The sequence below is a fragment of the Furipterus horrens genome, unplaced genomic scaffold (genome assembly GCF_987537825.1).
Source record: "Furipterus horrens unplaced genomic scaffold, mFurHor1.1.pri manual_scaffold_11, whole genome shotgun sequence".
NCBI lineage: Eukaryota > Metazoa > Chordata > Mammalia > Chiroptera > Furipteridae > Furipterus > Furipterus horrens.
Window position 1 is genome coordinate 54,451,542 of NW_028327181.1, and position 26,912 is coordinate 54,478,453.

A 26,912-nucleotide genomic window follows, 5' to 3' on the forward strand; every position below is an offset into this window, starting at 1 on the left:
CAGTTTACCAAGTTGCCTAGCAACCAACCAGTCAATGGTATGAAGCCCCACCCCCACTCACTTGACTTCACACCAAGCTCAGCAGTCCCATTGGCTCCCACCTAAGTCCCACCTCTCAACACTGGTTTCAGGAACAATATGCCAGTCCCCAATGCTGCTGGACAAGAGAGCCCACTATTACCCTTCCCAATCCCCTTCTCCATCATTTACCTCCCCAAAGAGACACAAAGACTCTAATAACATATAAAACCTTTTTATATAAACTCACTCCCACCCTCCTTTGTCCCTCCCTGTTCCTTCTCACCCTGGTGAGCATCAGGGATACTGGGGTCTGGGCTCCCCCCACACCACCAGAGCTGAAGCTGACATTCAAGGTGGACGTGGCGCATAGAGAGCAAGGGAAGGTCCACCTCCTGCTCCCCCTCATCTCCACTCTCCGTGGGCTCCGGGAACACACGCTGACCAGAAGCAGTGGCCAGTAGAGGCAGGCTAGGGTGCAGGCTGGAGGAAGAGAAGGGCAGGGTCTGTCAACACCCTGAGAGAAGATCCTTGCTCCCTCAGCAATTCACTTCCCTCCCCAATCCAAGCCCCATTATCTGTAGAATTAACTGATGACCTCACTCCATTGGTGCAGTCCTTCTGGGGTAAAAAACTCAGCACTGGCTCCGGCTTCCTCTCGTGCCCAGCCCCACCAGTGTCCCACACAGAGACAGTCCCGCTAGTGCTGCCACTCACTAGGAACTGCCCAGTCCTGGGGAAGAGAGCAGAGGCTTGCTGGCATGGAGTCACTATCCTGGGCCAGGAATTCCTCATATGCAGGGGCTGGGATCTGGGCTATAGCTGGGCATCCCTGGGGGCATTTGGGCCCTGGGCAGGAAGAACCCACGATCACTCACGGGTCCAGATCAAAGTAGATGCGCTGATTTGTGGTCACCTCACGACTTAGGGACCACAGTGGATGACCAGGCTGTCGGAGATCCCAGCATAGAAGCTCAGAATCCTGAAGACACAGAGCACAGGCCTGGAGTCCACCCCTCTTTACTCCTAACCCCCAGACATCCGTGCTCCCCTCAAGGTTTTACAGGCACTCCTTTAGCTTGGGTTGATTTTTCCCCCCTGTCTATCCCCCAACATATCAAACTACATCCCCACTCCTGCCCACTGCCCTTTGGGGTCTCAGGACATGACTCCTACCTTGCGGGCTCCTGAAAAGAAGCGATTGCCATCAGGGTGAAAGCAGAGGTGGGTGACGCCCCCTTTGTGGCCTCCTAGCAAGGCAAGAGGGGAGCCATCATCCCAGGCATACAGACCCAGGGAACAGCCATAGGAGCCACAGGCATAGAGGGGCTGCGTTGGGCTGAAGGCTATGCAGGAGATGATACCACTCTGGCCCTGCTTTTTTGCTAGAAAGAGAAGGAACAAAGTGAGGGAGGAAGTAACAGCACCTGATATTAACCAGGCTAATCAAGAGGTACACTTCTGTCTCTTGTCCCAGAGCCCATGTGCCAGCACTCAATGTCTCCCCCGACCTCGTCTGTCACAAGCAAGATATCAGAAGACCTCTGATATCCCCAGATCCTTCTATCCACTCAAAGGATCTAAATGCCCAAGACCTACTTCTTCCCTCTCAAATCTGTCTTTCCCAGAAGGACTGGAAAACCGAAGGCTTATAGGAAAATAGAATCAGTTTCACCTCCTATTTCCTTCAGATACAGTACTAAGATTTTGGAGACCAAAAGGTACGCAGCTGACAGGGAGCCGAGTAAACCAGCTCTTTACCCAGCAGGCTGACCTCAGGAAAGTTTCACTTCCTCCCTGAGTCTGTTTCGTCCTCTGCACACCAGGCACCACCTGCCTCCAGGGCTGTACAGAGGAGGATGTGACCCTCCCCCACATGTGGTCCTCTGGCTCACACACGTCCCCTCTACACATGGCAGTGCCCTTTTCTTTCTCCTCTCCAGAAGCGTAGATGCTTACCAAATGTGGCTCGGACCTCACAGTCACGGCCGGGCCGGGCTGTGGAAAAGACACGCACAGTCCGGTTGAAGCCACAAAAGAGCTGGGAGCCATCCGGGGAGAAGCAAAGCGAGTGGGCTGCTGTCAGCTCGTCCTGGAGGGAGGAAAGCGCTGAAAACAGGCCCAGGAAAGCCTTAGCTATCCTGAAGGAAGGAGAGCTGGGCCAGGATGAGCCTGGGGCTAGGCGGGAGGGCCCTACCAGGTGGTTGAAGGCGCGAAAGGAAGCTCGGAGCTCGCCGGTGAATGCATCCCAGATGTGAATCGGGTTCTCCCGGCTGCTGCTGGCCACACTGAGAGAAACAAGGACACTGAGGCCCCCGTGCTGCTAAAGGGAGTGGAGGAAGCCAACTGACCAGCCCTCTCAGCTCACATCTGAAGGGCACACCAAGGTTCCTCCTCCCGAAACCACTGGGCAGCCCTGGACTCTCTCTCAGTAGAGGGTCCCCTTGAAACTGTTGAGGTGGGTAGGGAGGCGAGGACATCACTTACTAGGAGGTATCTGGCTGGGCTGAAGACATCAGAGAATACCAGCAGTAATCATAGATGGTGTCTCCTTCCACCATCCGAAGGACAGGGACCTGGACAGAGATGGAACGCCTGGGTCACGGCACAGAAAGGAGACAGACTGGGCCCTCCAGCAGCTTAACGGCAGAGGGAGAGCATCTGTCAGCATTTAACCGGGCAGGAAAAGGCAGACAGGGTCAATATGAAGAACAGATCCTTGACCTCAACATTCAAAGGTCAACTCATACTTTAATGTCAGATTTGGGCCACCGAAAGTCACACACATTCATCCTTTTGCTTTTTAAACACTTAAAGAAAAAATAAATAATATCCCAACCCAGAGACAAAGAACCAACCCGCTGATAAGCATATTTATTAAGCATCTACAGGTGCCACTTGAGCCTTTAAAAAAATTAAACAATTCAAATATGCAAAGTATTAAAAAAAAAAAAAACCCACTCTGTAACTCTTCCACCCAGTTTAAGAAATAAAATATACAAAACAGTTAAAACTTCTTCCCAATGAAACCTTCCCTCAGAGGTATACACTATCGTGAATTTACCATTCTCACAAATTTCTTTAGGAATATATACAAGGAAAAAACAATGTACAGCATGTCTTATATGCCTTTAAACTTAATATTAATGGTATCACACTGCATGCCTTTGTCTGTGATTGCGAGATTTAACCACGGTGACGCGTTTAGCTTAACTCACGCATTTTCACCGCTGTACAGTACCCCACTCATCTGCCCTGTTCTATGGACAGTCGCTAGGCCGTCCCGTTTTTTAGCCAGTGTGCTTTTCAACACTCTGGTATACACGTGGGAAGGTTTCTCTGCAGTTTCTGCTAAAGAGGAAAATTACTGGGCTCTATGGTATGCACTTTGCCAACTCTGCTAGATAATGTCACATTTTTTTCCAATGGGCCCATCCCTAGCCATTCTCCCACCAACAGTGTGAGAATGCCTGTTGCTCTGCATCCTGTTGGTATTGCCAGACTTAAATTTTTCTCAACTTGAAGATTATAAAATGGCACAAATTTGCATTTTCTTTATGATTATTGAGGTTAGATTTTTATGGGTTTTTTGGAGACATTTATCTATGTTTATTAGCAAGTTAGGTAGGCTTTTTCATAATTTTTTGCTCATTTTTCTACTAGGTTTTTGTCCTTCCTACTGATTTGAAGGAAATCTCTTTTAATAACTTTCTTTTAAAATTTCATTTACTTATCTCTACAGAGAGGGGAAGGGAGGGAGAAAGAGAGGGAGAAACACATTGATGTGAGAAACACTGACCGGCCACCCCTCGTATACACACTGACCGGGACTGAACTGGCAACCCAGGCACATGCCCAAACCAGGGATCAAACCAGCGACCCTTCACCTTGTGGGACAACACCCAGCCAACTGAGCCACACCAGCCAGGGCTGGAAGGAAATCTTTCTCTCTTTTATTTTTAAAAAGATTTTATGTATTTATTTTTAGAGAGAGGGAGAGCAATACCGATGTGCGAGAGACACATCGATCGCACGCCCCCAACTAGGGACACAGCCCGCAACCCACGCATGTGCCTGACTGAGAATCGAACCAGCAACCTTTCACTTCACAGGCTGGCACTCAATCCACTGAGCCACACCAGCCAGGACTGGAAGGAAATCTTTAAATCATCTGGATACTAGTCCTTTGTCAGTTATTTATTTGCTGAACCTTGGGTGATGCCATCCAACCATGACTTCAGTTGCTACATCTCTACTCTGAATCCATATATTCAGGTGCCTGGTGGAAAGCTCCACTTGAATGTCCCACACCTCAAACTCAATTTGTCCTTAAGGGACCATCATCTGCCACCTTTAAGCATATTGTTCCTCCTGGAATCCACAGCCAATTTTTAAGCCGGAAATCTGAGCACCTACTACTATTACTACTACTACTCCCCTTCACTTCTTTTCCACTCCTGTCCAACCTAATTCCATATCTCGCCAATTACACTTCTTGTGGTTCTCTTGAATCTGCCCAATCCCCTTCATTCCATGTGAAGCCACTATCTTCTTGCTAGCATTTCTGTAAAACTCTACATGTTCTCCAGGCTCCTCTGCACCCCCACACTCCAATCTCCCCATCCATTTTCACTCTCTACACTACAGGCACATCAAGGCCCTAGAGACCTTGTTAAATTGGAATTCTGTACAGTGTCACCTTCTTAAAACATTTCAGTACTCCATACAACCCTCAGTATAAAACCCAATCTCTTTACAAAGCCTTCCCTTACCAGGCATCTACCCACTACCCACCACTCATGGCTCAACTCTCTGTACTCACTCCTTTAAAATCTCTACACCCTACCATTTTGGCTCTCAGATCTCAGAAGGTGCCAACTCACCATACTCTCAACCTGCAGGCTTTCACACATACTAATGTCTAAGTCCGCAGTATTTTCCTTTTACCTCCCCCACCAACTTCTCCTGGTTGAAATCCTAATCATCCTTCAGGTCTCACAGATGCTTCTTCCACTGGGAAGCTTTCCCCGAAACCCTCAAGTTGAGCAAGGAGCCCTGCTCCATGTTCCTAGAGCCCTCTGTGCTCCTCACTCTACATCATACCTGTATGAGAGGGCAGGAACCACGTCTGTCTTGCTCTCCACTGTTTCTCCAACACCTAGTGTTTTAAATAATGTTTTAATGGGCAAATGAAGACAGGAGACTGTTCCAGTAACATCAGGCCCAAAATAATGGGACCTTGAATGAAAGTAGAGGCAGTGGAGTAGAGAGAAGTGGATGGATTAGAAAGATTCAGTAGACTTGATGGGATTCGGTCATGAATTGGATGTGCGGAGACGGGAGGTGCAGTGGGGGCGGACATTAAAGTACGAGACCCTGGCTTCTGGTTTGAATACCTGAGGTCACCAACATGTTGGAAGGACTTGGGATTCACAGGAGGGCTATGAGGTGACAATGTCTTTGGTGAATTAAAGAATCAGAAAGTACAAGCCTCAAAGAAAAAGTTTTTACAAAGAGAAAGGACAATTGTCTAGATACAGCATTTGGGAATGGGAGCTCCCCTCTCTGCCCTAAGAAATACGTAGGGCACACAGGGTGCGCAGTCTTCTCTGGAGAAGGCAAGAGGGAAGTAAAGGCCTCAGGCAAGAGCCACAGGGAGGGAGAGTCCTCAAAGAAGCTGGGGAGTCAGGAACAGGAGTCCTAGAAATGGTAGCGAAGGAAGAAGAGTAATTGGGAAACTATGTTGGGAAGAAGCAACATACAGGTATATGGATATACCCAAAAAATGCCCTCCACCCCTGGCTGGTGTGGCTCCATGGACTGAGTGCTGGCCTGCGCCACTTATGGGTCGCAGTCAGGGCACATGCCTGGGTTGTGGGCCAGGTCCCCAGTAGAGGGCGTGTGAGAGGCAAACGATTGATGTATCTCTTGCACATCAATGTTTCTCTCCCTCTCTTTCTCCCTCCCTTCCTCTCTCTCTAAAAGTAAATAAATAAAATCTTTTTTTAAAAATGCCCTCCAATTTCCCTACCTAGATATACTTTATCCATTATCAAATACTAAACTTTAAAAATGAAAAATATCTAATAAGTAAGGTTGGGCTAGAACTAAAACACTCACAATGCTAACAGCACTTTAAAAAGACACACACAAACTTTGAAGACAAATTGACTAACTATATCACAAGACACAGAAAACAGCTCTGGCTGGGTAGTTCAGTTAATTAGAGCAATGTCTGAATACACCAAGGTTGCAGATTTAATCCTCGGTCAGGGCACATATTAGAATAAACCAATGAATGCATAAATGAGTGGAACAACAAACCAATGTTTTCTCTCTCTAAAATCAATTTTTAAAAAACACAAACAGGCCAGCGTTATCCTAATTCCAAAACCAGATAAAGACACAACAAACAAAGAAAATTATAAGCCAATATCTCTGATGAACATAGATGCTAAAATCCTCAACAAAATATTAGCAAACCGAATATAGCAATGCATCAAGAAGACCATGCACCATGATCAAGTGGGATTTATTCCAGGAATGCAAGGCTGGTACAACATTTGCAAATCATTAAATGCAAGTCACTACCCAAACAAAATGAAGGATAAAAACCACATGATCATATCAATAAATGCAGAAAAAGCATTTGATAAAATCCAGCACCCATTTATGATAAAAACTCACAGAAAAGTGGGAATAGAGGGAACATACCTAAACATAAAGGCCATGTATGACAAACCCACTGCCAGCATCATACTCAACAGGCAAAAACTACAAGCGTTTGCCTTAAGATCAGGAAAACACACACACACACACACACACACACACACACACACCACAAATACTGGTACTGCCTGACCAGGTTGTTTTTTTTTTCTTATTATAATTTTCAAAAAGTTCTCTTTTATTGTATTTTTCCCCACTACCATTTATCCCCTTTATAACCTCTCCCACCTCTTTGACCCAGGTATTTCTTATAAAATTTCTCTTATAAAAAGCATCTCCATCAAAACACATTAAGATCCTCACTGAATAATTTATATATATCTTGGAAACCCAAATGTCCAAAACAGGGGAATAGGTAAGAAAATTATCTACCACAGGCACTCAGTGCAATATCCTACATCATTAAGACTGCAGCACCATGAAAAACATTTAGGATGTAACTATTAAAAAGAAAACAGCAGTATACAAAACCATCTACTACAGGATTACAGCCACATAAAAAGCTTCAGTATTTGTACAGAGCTTGGAAAAAAGTAGAAAATTTAAAGAGCTGAATTTTGTGGAGTGGTTAATGATGACATTTTTCCTTTTAACATTTTTTTTTTTTAACATATGGGAGAGAAACATCAATCGGTTGGCTCTCACACACCCCATACTAGGACCTGGCCTGCAACCCAGGCATGTGCCCTGACTGGGAATCGAACCTGCGACCTTCCAGTTCCCAGGCTGGCACTCAATCCACTAAGCCACACCAGCCAGTGCCCCATTTCTTATAAATGAGTTTGCACAATAAATTCTCATCCTCCCATGTATTCAATCTCATCTAACTATCCCTGTTCCTGAATTCTTTTAGGATGCCTACGCCACAGTTGCCTAGCCCTGAGACACCCCTGGTTTCTGTTCCAGGGCATGGAGTGTCTCTTACTTTGCACTGAGAATCAAACATCTGCAGACTTCAATCTTATAGGGCTGCACGGTAGGTAAGCATTCAAGACCATCCCTGGAGCTGGGCACCCATCTTCTTTAAGGAAGCCATCAAGGCTTTCTTTAATTCTCATCTCAAGGACAGGCAGTGGGTGAGTGTCAACTGTGCTTCCCACCGTAATTTCCAAATCTTTTCACTTCTCCAAACTCTAGCTTGTCTGCAGTTCTTGCCATCAGTCTAGCTCCCCACTTTCTGTCACTCTCCGTCATTCACTGAGACTTTATCTCCTGGTTCACTGTCTCACTCCCCACAGATTATCCTGTTATTCTTGGTGACTTTCACTTCCACTGGGACTTTGAACTTACTATTCTCTCTGCCCACCATATTCTTCCCCCAAGTATTAGCTTGGTTTACTCTCTTCCTTCCTTCAGGTCTCTGCTCAAATATCACCTAAATAGTGAGGTCTTTCCCAACCACCCTTTTAAAAATTGTAATTCATTCCCTCAGTCCTCTCCCTGCTTTATTTTTCTCCATGGTACTTACCAGATGTATATGTATCTATAAACCTGGACATTATCCTTAATTGCTTCTTTTCCTCTATCTCCACATTCAGCTGCCCTCCAAGTCCCAGAAAATAGGCTTCAAATCCATCCACATCCCTCCATTTCTATTGACATCACCCTAGCCCAAGCGTGTGTGTGTGTGTGTGTGTGTGTGTGTGTGTATTTTTTACCTTTTTTTTTTAACTGCTTCTTTTCCACACTAGAATATAAGCTTCATGAGGACAGGGACTTTTGTTGTTTTTGAGTAATCCCCAGCACTAAAACAGAGCCTGGCACATAAAACATACTAAAAAAAAAACACTGAATGACCGAATCAATGAAAGAATGATGCATCTGTCCCACACCATGGCCTTCCCCGTTCCTTAACTTCCTCAGTGCCTACAGCCATGGCCTGTCCCTGGCTGGTTTGGCTCAGTGGATTGAGCGTCGGCCTGCGAGCTAAGTGTCGCTGGTTCGATCTTCCAGTCAGGGCACATCAGAGAAGGAAAACTCTGACTCCAAAAAACCTCCGCTGCCTACGACATACCTCTTCAGGGGAAAGGCTAAGGGAGTAAACCCCGACAGAAAATCCGGAGCCGGAGTCCCTAAGGCGGTTGGACGTTGTAGTCAACACCGGCAACTCCTGCGGCGCACCTGAAGCCAAGCTGTATTGACTCCGTCTTTCCCTTGGACCCTTCAGCTGCGAAGAGAGCGGGGGTCTGCTGCACGGGCAACAGCAGACCCTCCATATCACCCTGCCCAGGCTCTGTAGCTTCAGCTTCACTGGAGAGGACACTCCAGCGTCATCGCAAGATGTCGATTCAACACGGGAGGAGACAGATACCGTGTCACTCCCGAGTTGGACTGCACAGCCATTCTCGGCGGTGCAGATAGACTCTTAAGAATCTACACCATCGTCTCTCGAGACGGACGGCTGCCGACGACGACGACGACGACGACAGCCATGGCCTTCACTCGACAGCAGCCACTCACCATAACTGGCTCCTGGGCCTTGTCACCACCACAATCTCTGACTGCCACCTCTAACCCATCCGATTCATCTGCTCTGCCATTTCTACAATTAATCAGTTCACCAAAAATATATTTACAATCCATTCCTTACCCACTTCCCATTCTAGTCAACCACTACACACATAATCCTACCGACACTCAAGGCACCCCAACCAGGCTATCCTCCATGTGGCACTCAACCAATATCAGTGACTACTGGCGCTTACTGAATAATCAGCACATGCCGGGCACTGCTTTAAGCAACAAATTTCTAGTGGGCACACCACATTTCTTGGTGGTTTTGATCTTTGACTCTCTAGGACCGGTCCTTCATACCTTCACCGCAGACCCTCTTCCTTCAGCTGATAACCTCCCTTTATTGTTTCACTGAAAACCCACCAGACAGAGACACTAAAATCTTCCAACCACCAAGCAGGTGCCGCTAAATGCATCTTCTGCCTTCCTTTCTACCGCAAGAAAGGATTCTGCACTTGTCAAAGTCCTCAATGTGCTCTATGAGCCTGTCTTCACCCAGCTACTCAGAGACTTTGTTAACCCTCTCTCTGCTACAGCACCAATCCCTGTCTACTGGAGTTATTCCTGACAGCACAGAGGCACCCCATTAACCCTTCTTTGGACCCACATTCCCTCTGGCCACCACTCCATTTCTCAGTTTCCTGTCACAAGAAAACTCTTCCAAGGAATTGTCTGTATTTCCTCTTCTGCGTCCATCACTCCTCTGAAAGTGCTCTTGTCAGGATCACTAATGTTTACTTGGGTTATTCTCTAAATTTGCCTCACTTTCAACAGCAGATGTGACTGCCCCCACTTTCGTCATTCCTTCTGCGCTCCACCTCCCTAAACTAGAATGCTCGGGGCTCTGCTTGAGCCTTCTCCTTCTCCATCTACACTCTCGAGATGCAACCTGTTCTCAAAACACAAGATACTTATTCTACATGCTCTCCCACTTCCCAAAGTATATCTCAAGCCCTGATTTCTCCTCTTAATTTTATATTTCACATTTAATGTACCTAAAAGCCCTTGACTTGTCCCAATACCTTAAAAAAAATTTTTTTTAAAGATCTTATTTATTTACTTTTAGAGACAGGGAAAGGAAGGGAAAAAGAGAGGGAGACAAACATCTATGTGTGGTTGCCTCTCTTGCACCTCCAGCTGGGGACCTGTCCTGCAACCCAGGCATGTGACCTGACCAGGAATCAAACTGGTGACCCTCTGGTTCACAGGCTGGCGCTCATTCCACTGAGCCACACCAGCCAGGGCTCAATACCTTTTTATGTCCGTTTTCTCCTGAGTAAGTCATATCACCGTTCACCTAGCTGCAAAAACCTGGACATCACCCTTGATTGCTTCCTTCCCTGCACCTCCACATCCAATAGACCTCTAAGTACAAAATATACTTTTCAAATCCATTCCCATCTCTCCACCTCTCTGGATACCACCCTAGCCCAAGCCACCATCATTTCTTATCTGGACCATGAAAAATGCATCCTAATGAATCTCCCTGATTTCACTGTTGCCCACTCACAATCCATTCTCTAAACTTCAGCCATCATCTCACTCTTATGTTTTAAAACTCTCCCATGGCTTCCCAAATAAATGCCAAATGACCTAAAGATCTGACACAATGAGGCTACAAGCTATCTCTCCAGCCCCTAGCACACTTCCCCCCTCACTGGACTCAGTCCAGGCACATGTGGCCTTCTTTCTTTTTTCTTCTTATTGAACTTATTGGGGTGACACTGATTAACAAAATGATACAGGTTTCAGGTGCACAATTCTACAACACATCATCTGTACACACTATTGTGTGTTCACCACCTACGTCAAGACTCCTATCTGTTCCTTGAACACACACAGCTCTTCCCAGCTCTTGGTCTTTGGAAGAGCACTGCCTCTCCCCAGAATGTTCTTTCTACAGCTCTTCAGTTGACTGGTCTCATAATCCTTCAGGTCTCAGCTTAAATGCCTCCTTTTCAGAGGGCCCCTCCCTGACTATTTTACATAAGTGGTGTCCTCTCCTTAGTTTCTCCTCATTCTATTTATTTCTATCAGGGCATTTGTTGTCATCTAGAATGAACTTGATTATTTACACATTTGTTGTCTATCTCCCAAACAAGAAAGCAAACCAGCTCATCTGTCTCATTCACCACTACCCTAGCACCAAATAGTAACTGACACATTGGTAATCACTCAATAAACACCTGTAGGCGCCATTCTCCCTCTCCTTAGCACACCCACCTTTCTTCTCTCTCAGGCGGGCATCTTCTAAACTCTAATGGTTCCCAGGAGATTTGCAACCTGGAGCAATGGGCAGCAGCAGCTCATTCCAGGCTAACCCCCTGCACCTGTCTCCAACGCCCCCCTTTTTAAAACTGATTTATAGAGAGAAGAAGGGGAAGAGAGAAATATCGATTTATTGTTCCACTTACTTATGCATTCAGTGGCTTATTCTTGTATGTGCCCTGACCGGGGATCAAACCCACAACCTTGGTGTACATATCCAGACACCACTCTAACCAACTGAACTACCAGGCCAGGGCCCAAGGCCCCTTTTCTTTGACTTTCCAGCCATGACTAGGCCCATTTCTTTCCTATAACATTTCTAGAAAGCCAAAACAGCCCTGCCTAGGCTCTTTCCTGTTGCTTCTTATATCCTAAGACTTTCCTTATTTCACTGTCCCCAACTTTAATAAACGTATTCTCAAAATAAAAATTAAAAATATGTAAGTCAATTAAGTACTGTCATGAGAAATACATTACTTTTATGAAAAACACATACCCTTAACTAAAGAAAAGACAAGCATCTCTTTATTGTTCTTGTCTGTTTTACATTTTTACTTACTTATTTTTAGAGAGAGGGAGAGAAACATTCATGAGAGACACATTGATCTGGGGACCAAACCCACAACCCATGAATGTGCCCTGACCGGGAATCGAACCAGCAATCTTTCATTTTGCAGGAGGGCACCCAACCAATTAAGCCACACGGGTCAGGGCAAGACAAACACATCTTTAAATGACTTCAGAATTCAGGGTGGAAAATGCTATCTATGGAAAATCATGATGAAGAAAACATTCAGTGTCCTTCCTGGCTGGTGTGGCTCAGTGGATGCCGGCCTGTGAACGAAAGGTCGCTGGTTTGATTCCGGGTCAGGGCACATGCCTGGGTTGCAGGCCAGGTCCCCGTTGGGGGGCAGGCTAGAGGCAACCAATAGGTGCCTCTCACACATCCAAGTTTCTCTCCCTCCCCCTCTCTCTAAAAACAAGTTAATAAAATATTTGGAAAAAATGAAAGAGAAAATGCTCAGTGTCTGATGAAGGATGAAGGGGCTGATTTAGCCCTTACCCTTACCATTTCTGCATACTCTAGCTGCTCCCCTTCATTGTACAGCTCTGGGGGCAGGTTATAAATCCGCAAGATATTATCAGCACTATTGGTCAAGATGCAGGAACCATCGGGGGCCCTAGGAGTAGACAATCGTTAGAAAGCTGGACAGATCTACATTTTCCAAGTGTAGGGCTAGGGCTGAGCTTATCTCTGGGGTCAGTATGCCCCCAAGAGCTTGAGGGAAGTCAAAGACACTATCCCAGATAAAACTGAAGTTCAGACCAAGAGGGATTCTTACTCCTACTCCCACATAAATGGGATATTTTAAAGTGAAAATGCCGGTGTGTTTATCTCCCTGCCCCACTTTCCTTACCACTTACAGCCTTTCAAGAAGTTCTCAGGCTCGGTGCTGAACTCTGACCAGGAACCACTGAGAAACTGAGGTAGCTGGGAGAAGCTGTAATTCCAAGTGCTGGAAGGAAGATGGGGGGACAACAAACCTGAGTCGCCAAAGCAAAGAGGAGAATTGGGCCTGAGGACTGGAGGATAAGGTGTATCTCACACTTCCATCCATCACACACTTCCAGTCTCCTCGGATTCCTGAGTCAACTGCCATCACCACTTACGTGGAATCCTCATCCTCAGGAGCAGGTTCCGCAGACACGCCTTCCATGGCCTCTCCAGGCCCCAATTCTGCTCTTTTCGTTTCCTCTGCAGGAAGGCTCACATTTTCAGATAGTTCTTGCTCCTTGATTCTAGGGCTCAACTCACTAGAAGTTCCGAAGCCTGTTTCCAGGGAAGTGGAGACAGAAGCTGGGTTCCCCTCCCCCAGCTCCTGGGACACAGCTGAGCTAGCCATGGAATCTGGGGACGCCGGGGGCGGATCAACCCCTTCGGATGGCAGTGGCATCAGTTCTGGGTCCGTATTTTTATCCATCGGGGAAGCCTGAGGAAAGAGATGGGCTGAAGTTGGGGCCTGGTCTGAAGACAGGCAGTCGGGAGCTAACGGTGGCGCTTCGGGCGTCTTCATGCTGCAGAAGAAGCGCGGCAGGCATTGGCCTCGGCCAGGCAACCTTCTTCCCACTGGTTACCAGCTAGGTGCTTGGCCCGAGGAGCGGCCAACAGAACTTCAAAGTTCGCAAAGGTTCGGAAACCTACTGCAGAAACCCATCTGCGCCTTCCTTCTTCCGGGAGAGGGCAGAAGACCCCGGAAGGCGAAACTAACAGGCGAACACCCGTGTTAACACGGCAGAACTTAGCCCGATTGGTCTCTACGTGCCACTTGCTCTCGCGGGAATTAGGCCGACCTTTCGATTGGACCTCCGCATCTCGCATCAAATTTCGCGGGCGACCCACGGGAGGGGCATAACAGGGACGTAACAAATCACGGTTCACCGTTCCCCAAGCGTTTTTAGTAGCTACTGGGAATTTTAATATGAAAGCTTCTTCCTGCGAGAAATGCCTGAGCTTCCGCGGTTATTCTTAAAGCACCTATTCACCACTTCACCTGAAGAGGGCGCAAGCGCCATGTTTGATTTACTAGTTGTGAACTTCTGTATCTCATTCGCCAAGTTCCTCAGACTTGTTATTCGTTCGTTCAACAAATATTTATTACTGAGCTTAGTTTCTTCCCAGTACTATACTAGGCACTAGGAAATACAGCACTGAATAAGACAGTAGACTAAGGTTTACGTTGGTATTGAAGGCAAGGAACAAATCTTTTCAGATAGTGATTAAGAGTTGTGAAATAAAAGATGATGTGGTGGGGGGATGGGAACTAGGTGGACGGGGCAAAAGGGGGAAATGGAGGACATATGTAACGGTGTCAACAAAAACAAAAATAAATAAAAATTAAAATTACCCACTTAGAAAAAAATTAAAAAAGATGGTGCCCTGGCTGGAGTAATTCAGTGGATTGAGCGCCGGCCTGCGAATTCACCGGTTTGATTCCTACTCAGGGCACATGTCTGGGTTGTGGGCCAGGTCCCCAGTTGGGGGCCTGGGAGAGGCAACCTATAGACGTTCCTCTCGCACATTGAGGTTTCTCTCCCTCTCTTTCTCCCTGCCTTCCCCTCTAAAAATAAATAAAGTCTTTAAAAAGAAAAAGATGGTATGGATATAGAGTACTGGGAGAAATACATTAGATTGGGATCTTAATGAAGGCTTTCCTAAAAGCTGAGAAGAAACTATGCAGCTATCTGAAAGAGTATTCCAGACAGAGGGAAAGACAAGTATAAAAGCTTTCTTCGTTCCACCTTCATATTTGACACAGTGGCAAGAGTCCAGGAGTCTTCCAAAATGGTTTCCACCAATTCTATCCTCACGACTTTGGCTTATCAAACTTTCCCATCCCAAAATGTCGGTAACTACGGCACCAATACCGCGGGGATCCTGACTCTCTCAGCGCCCTCCTCTCCCACTCTCATTTCCAGTTGCCTCCGCCCTGCAGCGGATTGCTTGCCCTTACTTGTCATGGCCACTGTCCAGCTTTGTGCCAGGAGTCTCGCGGGGGTTGCTGGGATTGGGATTTTCCCCTCCCATGTGCTCCGACTGGCGCTAAAAGTTTCGAGCTCAAAAGTCCAGAGCCAAGGTACTGGACGCAGGTATCCTCTGGGTCTCCAGGATCACCTGGTATCCGGTCTTGTACCGTGCTTCCCAGGACGGTGATACGCTCTCCTGGGGTTCAGGTAAGCTATTGACTGAGCGTGGTGAATCCTTTCTAAGCCATTAGCTCTCGGTTCTGTGTATTTTCAGCTAGGGGGAATCATGGGGGCTGGAGATTGGACATTGGGGACTTCGCGATTGGGGAAGGGGGTGCGGATAGAATCTTGGATGCAATGTTGGGAGGCCTGAGTGTAGATAACGGTGATGTTAAAAACAGCCGAACTCAAACCTAGGCGGGGAAGTGGAACTTTGGTGAACTCTCCGCTGGCCTAGGGGTTCTTCCTATATACGCATACGCATTCCCATCCCCATCCCAGTGCGGTGTGGGAAATCCAGAAATAAGACGCACAGAGTATCTTAGTTCGAGACTTTAGGGTCTCGGAACTCACGGCTCTAACCTTTAGAGCACATAGTACCCTGGTGGATCTCGGGCTACATTCTGATCGGATTATTCGAGATGTTCTTGGAGCTCTCGCTGCTAAGGAAGGTCCCATAACTTCCGGACCTTTTGTCGTTGTAATTTTTCCACCGGCCCCCAGCTCCGCTAGACGGAGAAAATCCAATTAAATACTGTCGGTTGTGCAAGTGGGACGTGCTAAACGAAAAGTTTCGCCCGGGAAACCAGGGATTATTCCTGGTCTGAGAGGCCCGGAAGCCCTGTTATTGTTTGGCTCCACATTTACATTTCTGCCACTTGCAGTACCATTTCCGGTTTCTTCCTTCGGAGCAGTTCATATTTACTCGATGAGAGGGAAGGAGAAAGAAAATGTCTTTTAGACTGATTCCTATTACTTGCGGAAAGAGACTGATAACCCTGTCCCAGACGTTTTGTTTTCTTCCTGGACTGCTTAATTACGGCTTTTTGAAAGGAAGGGAGGGTATTTGTTTTGATGCAAACCTCAATCCCTCCCCCTCTTGGAATGGTGTGCTCCACCCCGGACGACTACAATCTTGGCGGACGCTACCATTGCCTGGGACGGTCCTCCCCGATATATATATACATTTTTTTTTCTTTTAATATATGCACAGGGCAAACCCCGGGTATTTTCGCGAGTTGGTACGTTTGACAATTAACAATGAAAGAGTGTAAGGAAGGGTCATTTGTGGCGGACAAACAATTCTTGTACCTGACTTTGGACTAAGCCATTTCAACTTCGGACGCAGACTGAACGTCGTGAAAGCGGAAGGGGCGGGCCTTGGGGGAGGGGCCGCCCCGTGGCCCTAAGTGCTGCCTTCCCGTCTGTTTAGTTGTTCCATGTGAGAGGGGCACAACGAGTGCCAAGTACAACGCTTAACCATTTCCCCCGCATTTTCATCCCTTAGGCTGCGGTCATTCCATTCAGCAGTGACTTGCCACTCACCTCCTAAGAATCAGGCCCTGTGCGTTGTGCCTAATGTGCTTACCTTTTTCTTTTTTCCCCCCTAAGTTGAGGTCGCATTTACTCCCATTGCAATTAGAAGATTTCAAAATATAGAACATTTTCGTCGCGCCAGAAAAGTCAAGTGATTTTCTACAAAGGCCCCAAAGTGAATCTGGGGAAGAGGTTACTTTCTTTTAGATCTTTCTTTTTTTTTTTTTTAAGATGCAGACAAATACAAAAGATTACACTCATTCCCACCAAATAAATATATAACATTTAGCATTTTGTCTTATTTGTGTTCTTATTTTAATTTCACAAGTAATATAAGGATGCCATCTTTTTAAATTTTTCTCTGTTAATAAAGCTAAAGCTCCCAGTACTATGGGCATGCATATTCCCTCTAAGGCCATCACTGTCGTAGTTTTGTGAATTTTTATTCTTCTTGCCTGTCTTTCATACTTCTACATACATATGTTTATAAGTAGTAGTTGTTAGAAAATAAGGGAGAGAGGGAGGGAAACAGACGGAGAAATAAGAATTGGTTGCCTCCCATAAGCGCCTCAACCGGGGATCTAACACAATCTAGGTATGTGCCTGGACTGAGAATCAAACCCCAGCATTTCGATGTATAGGATGACTACGCTAGTAAGGCTCCAACCAACTGAGCTGCACCAACCAGGGCTATTCTGTATTTTTAATTTACATAAACTACTTGTTACTATATTTTACTTTTTTCCCTAGCAAATTGTATTTTTCACTCAACATATTTCTGAGCTATATCAGGTTACACAGACAGATAAATTCATTTCCTTAAACTGCTGTTAAATTTCCCTTGAGTGAGTATACCATATTTGATGTAGCTAGTCCCTATTGATGGGTAGTAATGTTTCTCATCACCGCCATTAGGAACAAACTAGCATGAACATTTTTGCACAAGACTCCTGCTGCCCCACATGCAACTATTGTCCTAGGAGTCTACCTAGAAGTGGTTTGGGGGGAGGGGTGTGTGTGTGAGTACTTTCCACAATCAATTTTTTTCCCCAAATAGCTTTCAGCCAAAAACATTTTTTTACACTACTCTGGATGAAGCCATGGTAACATAATTATTTAGAGCTTGAGTGCAGCCTCAGGGCTTCATAGGTTCAAATCCCTGGCCCTACCCCTTGGGAACTTTATGAGTTTGGATAAGTGACTTGATTCCTGTAACCTTAGTCCCTCAGCTGGTGACAATACCTACCTTCCTGGCCTTTTGTGAGGATTCATGGGATAAGCCACTGAAAGTTTAGGGCCTACAGGCAGCAGCCATTGTTATGATAGTTGTCTGACCTGCCCCTCCTTGGAGTCCCAAGTGGGACTGCCTGTAAACATCCTCCCTCCCCAGCCCTTCGAAGGTCTGGTTCATCTTCCAACAGTTAGTGTCCTGGCCTCCTGATGCACATACCCATGGGAGGTACCCACTCTGAAAAGGTTTCCTAGTGATGGCTGTGCCTGCTTTTTTAAGAAGCATTGAGGATTTAGTTGCTACCAAGAACTGAGAGGGAGAGGCCGTCTATGTCCATGGGGCTCTCTCCCTCCCAGGGGATGACAACATCTTGGGCCCACCATCCCAAGATAGCCCCTCGGGGCATGTTTTCAGAACAGTGTTCCCTGGAGGAAGTGAACTGGCATTAATGGGACAGTACCACAAAAGCCCCAACCACTCAATCACAAAGTTCTCACTCTATACTAATATAGAACAAGTAAAATGGAGCGATCATATAAACAGGAACATGGTGCCAGGCACTTTACTCAGCTCCACATTTCCCATACAAAGTAGAGTACTAATTTATAGCAGAGAACACTAGGGCACAGAAAGATTTAAGTAACCTGCCACATTATGAGCCTGGGATGCTAGCCTGTCTCCTGCCCAAGCTCTGCCACAAATGCCCATGTTTCCCAGCCCCTGGGTAATTTGTACAGAAGAAGCCAAGAAGTTAGCCCTTTAAGATAGGGTAGGTAAGGTCACAGCAAATTTGAATAACAGTACACCAAACCTTAGGGCTTTGGACTTCTGAGCCCCATTCACTTGAGCACACCCTTCCATAAAAATCTCAAAAGTTTTTGATTGTTACTCTGGTACTCCCCAACCCACGCAATTGTTTGGGATCACTCCTTTGCTGCTCCCTCTTGCCTTCCTCTGCAAGTACCTAGTCCTTCCCCCATCGGGGTTGGGTGCTCTGATACGTGGTTCTTTGCCACCCTCTCAGTTGCACAATTTTTGTCAGCTAAAATCTGCACCTGAAGAGTAGTCTGTGATGAAGTATACATCTTACTCCTAGATGTTGGAGTGTTTTTTTGTGTATGTGTGTGTGTTTGTTTTTTGTTAAGGGAGGGGAGAGAAAGAAAGGGAGAGGAACTTCAATTAGTTGCCTCTCGCACCCCCAACCAGGGACCTGATCACAATCCAGGAATTGAACTAATGACTTAAGTTTTCGGGACAGTCCCCAATCCACTGAGCCACACCAGTCAGGCCGAATGGTCATTTTAAAAAGCTTTTATTACTGAGTTGTTCCATATATTTATGCATCTCTTGGTTGTTTCTTGTATGTGCTCTAACCGGGGATCAAACCTGCAACCTTAGAGTATATCAGACACTAACCACCTGAGCTACCCAGCTAGGGCTGAATGGTCTTCTCCGTGCGTGCCACGCCCCATTGCTTTTAGACAGAAAGGGGAAACGAGAAACGATTGGTTGCCTTCCTACGCACCCAAACCGGGAATTGAGCCCCCAACCTTTCAGTGTACTGACCAGGGCAGTTATTTTCAATAAAAGTTTATTTTCTGATCTGTGTGTACTGTGGGCTGGATCACTTTAACCTCTTTGAGATTCAGCTTCCTGTAGTCAAATGTCAGGTATGGTTATCAGAACAAATAAGATAAGCTTGAAAGGATTTTGCAAGCTAATTACGTGAGTAAGCCCTATATCAATGTAAAAGTAGCGGCGATGTTAAGAGAAATTAGAAAAGAGCCAGCCAATAATGGGTTTGCTAGGCTGGTCAGTGCCCAAAAGACCAAAAGAAATGTGTAATTTGCAGCGGGTTTGTTTCTTACAAATCTGATGGCAAACTTGGCATTGAAAAGGATGAAGCCATTTGTAAGGTGGCCTGGGGGAAGGTGAAATGACAGCAGCAGAACTTAGTACAGAGCCCTGGCCCATACTAGGGTCACCCCTCTGCCTTCCTTTCTCCATTGGCCACCCATAACCTGATCACAGCCTGGGTACAAGTCACCTGTTAGTGAGCCCAACCAGGTGCAAAGCATTATGCTAATACAACGATGAACAAGATAGATAATTTCCACCCTGGCCAACTGGTGTGGGTTCGATCCCCAGGCAGGGCACATAAAAGAATAAATCAATGAATGTGTAAATAAGTGGAACAACAAATCGATATTTCTCTAAAATCCTTTTTTAAAAAAAGATGACCTCCCTGTCCTGAGGAAGTTTATATTTAACTAAAGAAAACAGATGAAATGAACAAGGGGAGGTATTAGAATTATTAGTGTAAGTACCATGGGCATTAAATAGAATGGCAGAGTTTGGCTGGGAGACTGGTCTTGGAAACATTCGTTCCAGTTGAGGTCTGAGAAGGAGCCTGTTCTGCAGTGATGGTGGGCCCAGTGTTCCCAATAGAAGGAACGGACAATTAGGTGAACCGGGGAGTGAAGAACAGAAGGGGGCAGCTCGAGCATCAGGGAAGGGGGAGCGCTAGGAGATGAGGTCAAAGAAGCAGGTGGGGAGTGGACGGATGAGGGGCGAGAGTGCATACAGTGATTTTTCAGGAACCTTTGCAATGAAGGGGATCAGGTGGAGAATGTGGGGGTCAAAGGAGGAAGTGGGCTGACAGTTCCTGCATCCTTATCAGGAAGGGTGGCAGAAGTAAAGTACACTCTCCGGGAGGCCTGTGGATTCATTGTTAGAAAGATTGGAAGTCCATCTCTGGTTCTTTTTAAAGTATGTAGTGAGGCTGGTGAGAGATAGGCAAGGAGCAGCCTGGGTTGTGATAAAAGATTTGAAGAGAGAAGCTGTGAAGGAGCAGCCCTGCTCCTCAGGAAGTCAGGGGACTCCTGTGTCTCAGAGCCTGGTATGGTGTTGGTGGATGGGATTCTCCTGCTCTGTGCTGGATCCTCACTTTACCCCCGACCCCCACACTGCCTTCCAGGGAGCAGCAATGGAAGAGCCGCAGTCAGAGCCCATGGAGCCCCCAATGAGTCAAGAGACATTTTCAGACTTATGGAATCTGTGAGTGGAGGTCTGGGGCAGGGGGTGGGGTTCACTGCCCAACCTCTAATATTAACTGCCCCACCCTGCCTACCCCAGCCCATTCCCCAGTAGTAGAGGCCTGTAGAAAGCAAAAACCAGTACTGACTTTTCTGTTCTTGCCTTTCAGGCTTCATGAAAACAATGTCCTGGTAAGGCTTAGGGGTGGGAAGGGATTGGGGCTACAGGACCAATAGGCTGGGAACCTGGCTCTCTGACCCTTGTTTCTCTCATTCACAGACTGCAGAAGCATCCATAACAGTGGAAGACCTGCTGCTGACCCCAGACCTTGTAAATTGTCTGGACAGAGATCCAAATGAAGCCCCCAGTATCCCAGAAGCTCCTGCATCGGCAGGGACTGTCCCAGCACCAGCCACCTCCCCAGCACCATCCACCTCCCCAGCACCACCCACCTCCTGGCCCTTGTCATCCTGTGTCCCTTCCCAGAAGTCCTACCCTGGCAGCTATGGTTTCCATTTAGGATTCCTGAAGTCTGGGACAGCGAAGTCCGTTACCTGCACGGTTAGTGGCCCTGAGGGGCTGGCTTCCATGTGACAGTTTTATGCCTGACCATATCCCCCTGGGTTTTTCTCTTCAGAACCCTGGAATTTCTGAGCCTTTGGCTTGTCTTTCTACATTCTACCCATTTAGCCTGTGACCTTTGACTTCTGTCCCAAAGTTGAATTTTCCCCCCTTGACCTTGGGCTTTCCTCATCATCATACTCTCAGCATCTCTCATGGGGCCATGGCACTTTTTTTTCCTTCTCTCTTTCATTCCTTAGCTTTCTTAAATAAGCTTCTGGGAAGGTCCCTTGACCTTCCATTCTTTTCTTGGTGGATTGAGTGATCTGAGAGAGAGAGAGAGAGAGAGAGACATTGATTTGTTACTCCAGTTCCACTTATTTATGCATTTGTTGGTTGATTCTCGTTATGTGCTCTGACCGGGGATCAAACTGGAATGGAACCCGCAACCTGAGCGTATCAGGAAAACGCTCTCTCCAGCTGAGCCACCAGGCCAGGCCCATTCACTCTTTCTCCTTCTTTTCCTACAGTACTCCCCTACCCTCAACAAGCTGTTTTGCCAGCTGGCAAAGACCTGCCCCGTGCAGCTGTGGGTCAGCTCCCCACCTCCACCCGGGACCCGTGTCCGTGCCATGGCCATTTATAAGAAGTCCGAGCACATGACGGAGGTTGTGAGGCGCTGCCCCCACCACGAGCGCTGCTCTGACTACAGCGATGGTGAGTGGTAGAGGGCTGCAGATGGGACAGGCTGCTGCCTAGAGTCCCCAAGTGCCTGATTCTTCCCTCATTACTCTTAGGTCTGGCCCCTCCTCAGCATCTTATCCGGGTGGAAGGGAATTCACATGCCAAGTATCTGGACGACAAAAACACTTTTCGACATAGTGTGGTGGTGCCCTATGAACTGCCCGAGGTCTGGTTTGGTAACTGGGGTCTCAGGGAGAGGGGGTGGAGGGCTTTGTCAGTGGCCACCGTGTTGGGGTGTGTGCAGAGCGACAGGCGGGTTACCCCCATTCCACGGCTGGCGGTGCAGCTCACCGAGGCTGTGAGCCTCTGAGCTGGGTGACTCCCTGTTCTCTCCCAGGCGGGCTCTGACTACACCACCATCCACTACAACTACATGTGTAACAGCTCCTGCATGGGCGGCATGAACCGGCGGCCCATCGTCACCATTGTCACGCTGGAGGACTCCAGGTGGGGACCTGCACGCTGGCATGCTCCTTCCGGCTTCTGCTTATCTTTGTCCCCTGAGCCCTACCGCTCGACCAGCTCCTCCAGCACTGCCAGCCATCCTTCCTTGCAGAACCTCCTTGTTGCTCCCTCCCAGTTTTCTTCTCTCTGGTTTTTACCCTGTGGCTTTTCTGTGTGCCTGGGGCTCACACTTATGCCCCACGTGGGAGGAAGGCGGTTGGGGGGGGGGCCTGGTTTGTTATCGGTAGTGCCCACCTTACTGCCTCCCGTTTCCCTCTCCTTACCTGGGCAGTGGTAATCCCCTGGGACGGGACAGCTTTGAGGTGCGTGTGTGCGCCTGTCCTGGGAGAGACCGGCGCACAGAGGAACAAAATTTCCACAAGAAGGCAGAGTTTTGTCCCAAGCAGCCCAGTGGGAGCACTAAGCGAGGTAAGCAAGCAGGACAAAAGGGAGTGGAGAGGATGCAATTCTGCCCCAAATTCACTCTTCTCGCCATCCCTTACCTCTTTCCCAGCACTGCCCACCAGCACCGACGACTCTCCCCCGCCGAAGATGCCACTGGATGGAGAATATTTCATCCTTAAGGTACCGAGTCTGTGAAAGGAAGATAGGCAGCCTCTTGCCCCTGCTCAGTGGGATTGGATAATGGAGTAAACGATGTAAATGTAGCAAATGTGAGGTTAGGCCAGATTCCCCATCTATCCTTTTCTCTCTTCATCTTGAGAGAAAGGTTCAAGTTGAACAGAAGGAGTCTAGTAGAAGCATAGTGAGCCTGGAATGAGGTTACCTCTGACATGGAAGGCAAGGACCATGTGTGAGTCATCTCTGCAGCCCCAGCATCCAGCATAGTATCTGGCACCCTTTGGCTCCACATGTGCACTGAATGGTTAGTTGGAGGAAAAGGAACTTTATGTAAGGCCCAGCCAAAAAGAACCCTAAGAAGTTTTGTAAGGGTAACAGTTTGCCTTCCCTGCAGTCAAGGAACTTGGGTGCCATCTAGAAACTGGCAACAGCCGTCTGCTGGTAGCCAGCAAGAAAAGGATAGCCACAGGGAACTGAATTCTGCCAGCAGTCTGAATGATAAGCAAGGAAATGGGTTTTCCTTTAGAGCCTCCAAAAGAATGCAGCCTCCCACCACCTAGATTTTAGCCCTGTAAGATTTATGCCAGAGCCCTGGCTGCTGTGGCTCAGTGGATTTAGTGTCTGCCCGCGAGCCAAGTGTCGCTGGTTCAATTCCCAATCAGGGCACATGACTAGGTTGCACGTCAGGTCCCCAGTTGGGGGCGCAAGTGAGAGGCAACCACACAGTGATGTTTCTTTCCCTCTCTTTCTCCTTTCCCCTCTCTCTAAAAATAAAATAAACAAATAAATAATTTAAAAAAAAAGATTTATGTCAGATTCATGACATTCAGGACTGAGAAATAATAAATGTATTTTGTTTTAAGTCTAGCACTCAAAATGCCGTTTTCTTCCTGGCTGCTTTCCTTGCAATTAGGGGATTTGCCATCAGGGGGCAGTGGTGCCTAAAGAAAATGGCTCCTGGTTGTGTCTGATTTCAAAATGCCACCTTTTACCCTACCATTTGAGGAAGATTTTTAAAGAGAGCGTGAAAATGGTTCTATGGCTTTAATACTTCTTCATTCTCCTCCTCCCCTGCCTCAGATCCGAGGGCGTGAACGCTTTGAGATGTTCCGAGAACTGAATGAAGCCTTAGAACTAAAGGACACCCAGGCCGTAAAGGACCCAGGGGAAAGCAAGACTCATTGCAGGTGAGTGACCTGGGTCCCCTCGCAGCCCCACTCCAGAGCTGGGGTTTGGAGTCAGACCTCCAGCCTTGCTGAGTGCTAGCAAGTCCTGTGTGGGCCTTGTTACTCCCCGCTGTCAAGCTCAGTTTCCTTATTTGTCAAATGGGATGAGGGAAGATTAGATTAATACACACAAGTACCCCAGTTGCTCTGTAAACGTGTCTGCAGTTGTTGGTGACTATTTTAACTGAAATTTCCCTTGCTCCAGCCTCAGGCCCTTTAAATCCTCGATCTAGGAAGAGGGGCCCTGAGCCTGTCTCTCAGATGCTGTCATTTCTTCCCCTCCCTCTTCTATCTCCACAGCCACCCGAAGTCTAAAAAGGGGCAGTCTACCTCCCGCCATAAAAAACTCATGTTCAAGAGAGAGGGACCTGATTCAGACTGACATCTTCTGCTTCCTGTCCCCTGTTGACACCCCCACCCTTGTCCCCTTTTCCTGGCATTTTTGGGGGCTTAAGAGCTTGAACCTCTGCTTGATACAGATGTGCCTCAGAAACACCCCAGAATTTTGTTTGCCTTGGCTGAGGACTCAGCTAAAAATGTTGGCCTACACTGGTGGTTTTGGGGAAGAGGCGGGGGGGGGGGCGTGGCTGAGATGTTTCAGCTTAGCCTTTAAGGTTTTTATCATGAAGACTGTTTGGGTGAGGTAGAAGAATGTTCCTGCACATAAGGGTTAAGTTTTAAATCAGCCATACACTGGGTTGGAAGCGAGCCAGGGAAGCTCTCTCAAGTTGTTTATTCTCCTGACTTCATTGTCCACATTGATAAAATGCTGATAATCATGCCCACCTTACAGTGCTTATTGTGAGGGTTAATGAAATAATGTATGTTTGGGACTAGGCTCCCTCAGAGGTGCTGGTTTCCTGTCCCCATTGGCGGATGGATTAATGGTTTCTGTTACTGGACAGCTGGTTAAAAGGAGGGAATTTCTAAGTCCCTTCTCTGCTGGCCCGGCCAGATCCTGTCTAACCTTTGGTGAACCTCAGAACCTAAGAAGAGATCTCACCCCATCCCACACCCTGGAAGATTCCATCCCCAGTGGAGCATCTGTATCTTCTAAGATCTGTTTTTCTTACCACAAATACTCAGGATCCGTTTCTTTTATACTCTGCGAGGCACATCTGTATTCCTCACCCGCATCCTTTCTCTTCCCCTTTTATACCACATTTTTATATTGATTTCTTATTTTACAATAAAACTTTGTTTACACCTGTGTGCCCGAGAGTGAGTGCTAGTGCTGGCTGCCTGGGGCCCGCAGTGCAAGGGCGAATTACGGAGGTGACATTGAGAGGCAGCCACCTGAATCTCCTGGGAATGTGGGCTTCAGGGGGGAGCCCACACCCGGTTCCAGGAGGAGAACAAAAGCTGGAGACTGGGTCAGTCTGCAGGCTGCATGACAAAAAGAGAGGGGGTGACTCCATAACTGTCCCTCCTCCCCTCCTGCCAGGGCTGGCACAAGGTTCTCTCCTGCCTCTGCTTCTAGGATTGGGCTACTGCCCCCTTGTTAGCCACTCACCAAGGATTATGGGATTTAAATGATTTAGCAAGCCTGATCCTCAGGGGGAGCCATCTGCTCCACAGGAAAGGGGCAGGATACCTGAGTTCCTGAGAGGAAAGAGGGTGGGTGCCAGTGGATGAAGATGAGAGCAAGCAGGGGCCGGCCTGTCAGCCTAGGTCCCCAGGAAGTGGGGGCAGCTAAGGTGAAGGCTGGGTTGTGGGGCTGGGGCCTTCCCAGCATCCCCGCATTCTGGGCCTCATGCCAGGTAGCTGAATGAATTGAAGCTTTAAACTCTGCCAGGAAAACCTTTCAAAGGGCTTCTTGGGTTAGGATGGAGAACTCAGTACTCCCCCCCACCCCCCACCTCCCAGTCCTGTTCCTCAGTGCTGTAGGCTCCCAGGGAGGGGGCTAGGGACAAGCTCTTCCCCCTCACCCACTGCTGCCACAGCCAGTACTTAGGGGGTGGCGGAGAGTTTGTCCTGCCTCCTCCATGGGGGCAGAGGGAGAAACACTAAGGTCTGGAGGGATCTCTGTGCCATTGTCCTCTCAACCTACCAACCAGGCTTCAAGTGCCAGTGGGAGTCTGTTGGCTTGCCCTGTGGCTCCCAGAGGGCTGTAAAGCCACCAGCCACCCTGGCCTCAGAACCACCACTTTTCTCTTTGATTGTTGCTGCCAAGCACTTCCCAGGAGACCCAGAATCACCATCCCTTTCCACCCACCACCCTTGGCAAACTCATTCCCTCTTGTGAAGGGTCACCTTGAAGCTCCCTTTCTGATCAGCTCCAGCACCCATTACTCCTATTTCCCTAGAACATGTCCCTAGCTCTTTCATTTCTGCTAACTTCAGAAAGCAGATCCATTCTGGCTCTGCTGGTCCCTTTGTGAGCTGATAGATGACTGGACTGAGAACTATGAGGCCTGGATTTTCAGGCCAGCCCTGCTATAAGCTGTGTGATTTGTCATGAGTCTAACCTCTGGTCCCTCTTGCTCACTTCAGTCTGT

General features: G+C 47.6%; 2 protein-coding genes across 4 annotated transcripts; one reads left to right on the top strand and one right to left on the bottom strand.

Annotated features, from left to right (window-relative positions):
- Nucleotides 1-237: 237 nt before the first annotated feature.
- WRAP53 (WD repeat containing antisense to TP53) lies at nucleotides 238-13,819 on the bottom strand. 3 transcript variants are annotated; one of them, XM_090292084.1, is made up of 10 exons: nucleotides 13,201-13,816; nucleotides 12,948-13,046; nucleotides 12,599-12,710; nucleotides 2,506-2,594; nucleotides 2,216-2,306; nucleotides 1,978-2,110; nucleotides 1,195-1,268; nucleotides 897-1,000; nucleotides 617-751; nucleotides 238-501 (listed from the first exon to the last, which is right to left on the bottom strand). In XM_090292084.1, exons 1-10 carry the CDS (start codon nucleotides 13,602-13,604, stop codon nucleotides 255-257), a joined length of 1,488 nt encoding a protein of 495 aa, XP_090148210.1. In that variant the 5' UTR covers nucleotides 13,605-13,816; the 3' UTR covers nucleotides 238-254. The 3 variants fall into 3 exon arrangements, with proteins under 3 accessions (XP_090148210.1, XP_090148209.1, XP_090148211.1); XM_090292083.1 differs by having other exon boundaries at nucleotides 1,195-1,403; XM_090292085.1 differs by lacking the exon at nucleotides 617-751 and having other exon boundaries at nucleotides 1,195-1,403; nucleotides 13,201-13,819.
- A 1,384-nt stretch (nucleotides 13,820-15,203) lies between these two features.
- TP53 (tumor protein p53) lies at nucleotides 15,204-24,995 on the top strand. Its single transcript, XM_090291510.1, has 11 exons — nucleotides 15,204-15,261; nucleotides 20,799-20,878; nucleotides 21,027-21,048; nucleotides 21,137-21,418; nucleotides 21,949-22,135; nucleotides 22,216-22,328; nucleotides 22,500-22,609; nucleotides 22,899-23,035; nucleotides 23,121-23,191; nucleotides 24,269-24,375; nucleotides 24,715-24,995. The coding sequence occupies exons 2-11, from the start codon at nucleotides 20,808-20,810 to the stop codon at nucleotides 24,794-24,796; spliced, it is 1,182 nt and encodes a 393-aa protein (XP_090147636.1). The 5' UTR covers nucleotides 15,204-15,261; nucleotides 20,799-20,807; the 3' UTR covers nucleotides 24,797-24,995.
- Nucleotides 24,996-26,912: the final 1,917 nt, after the last annotated feature.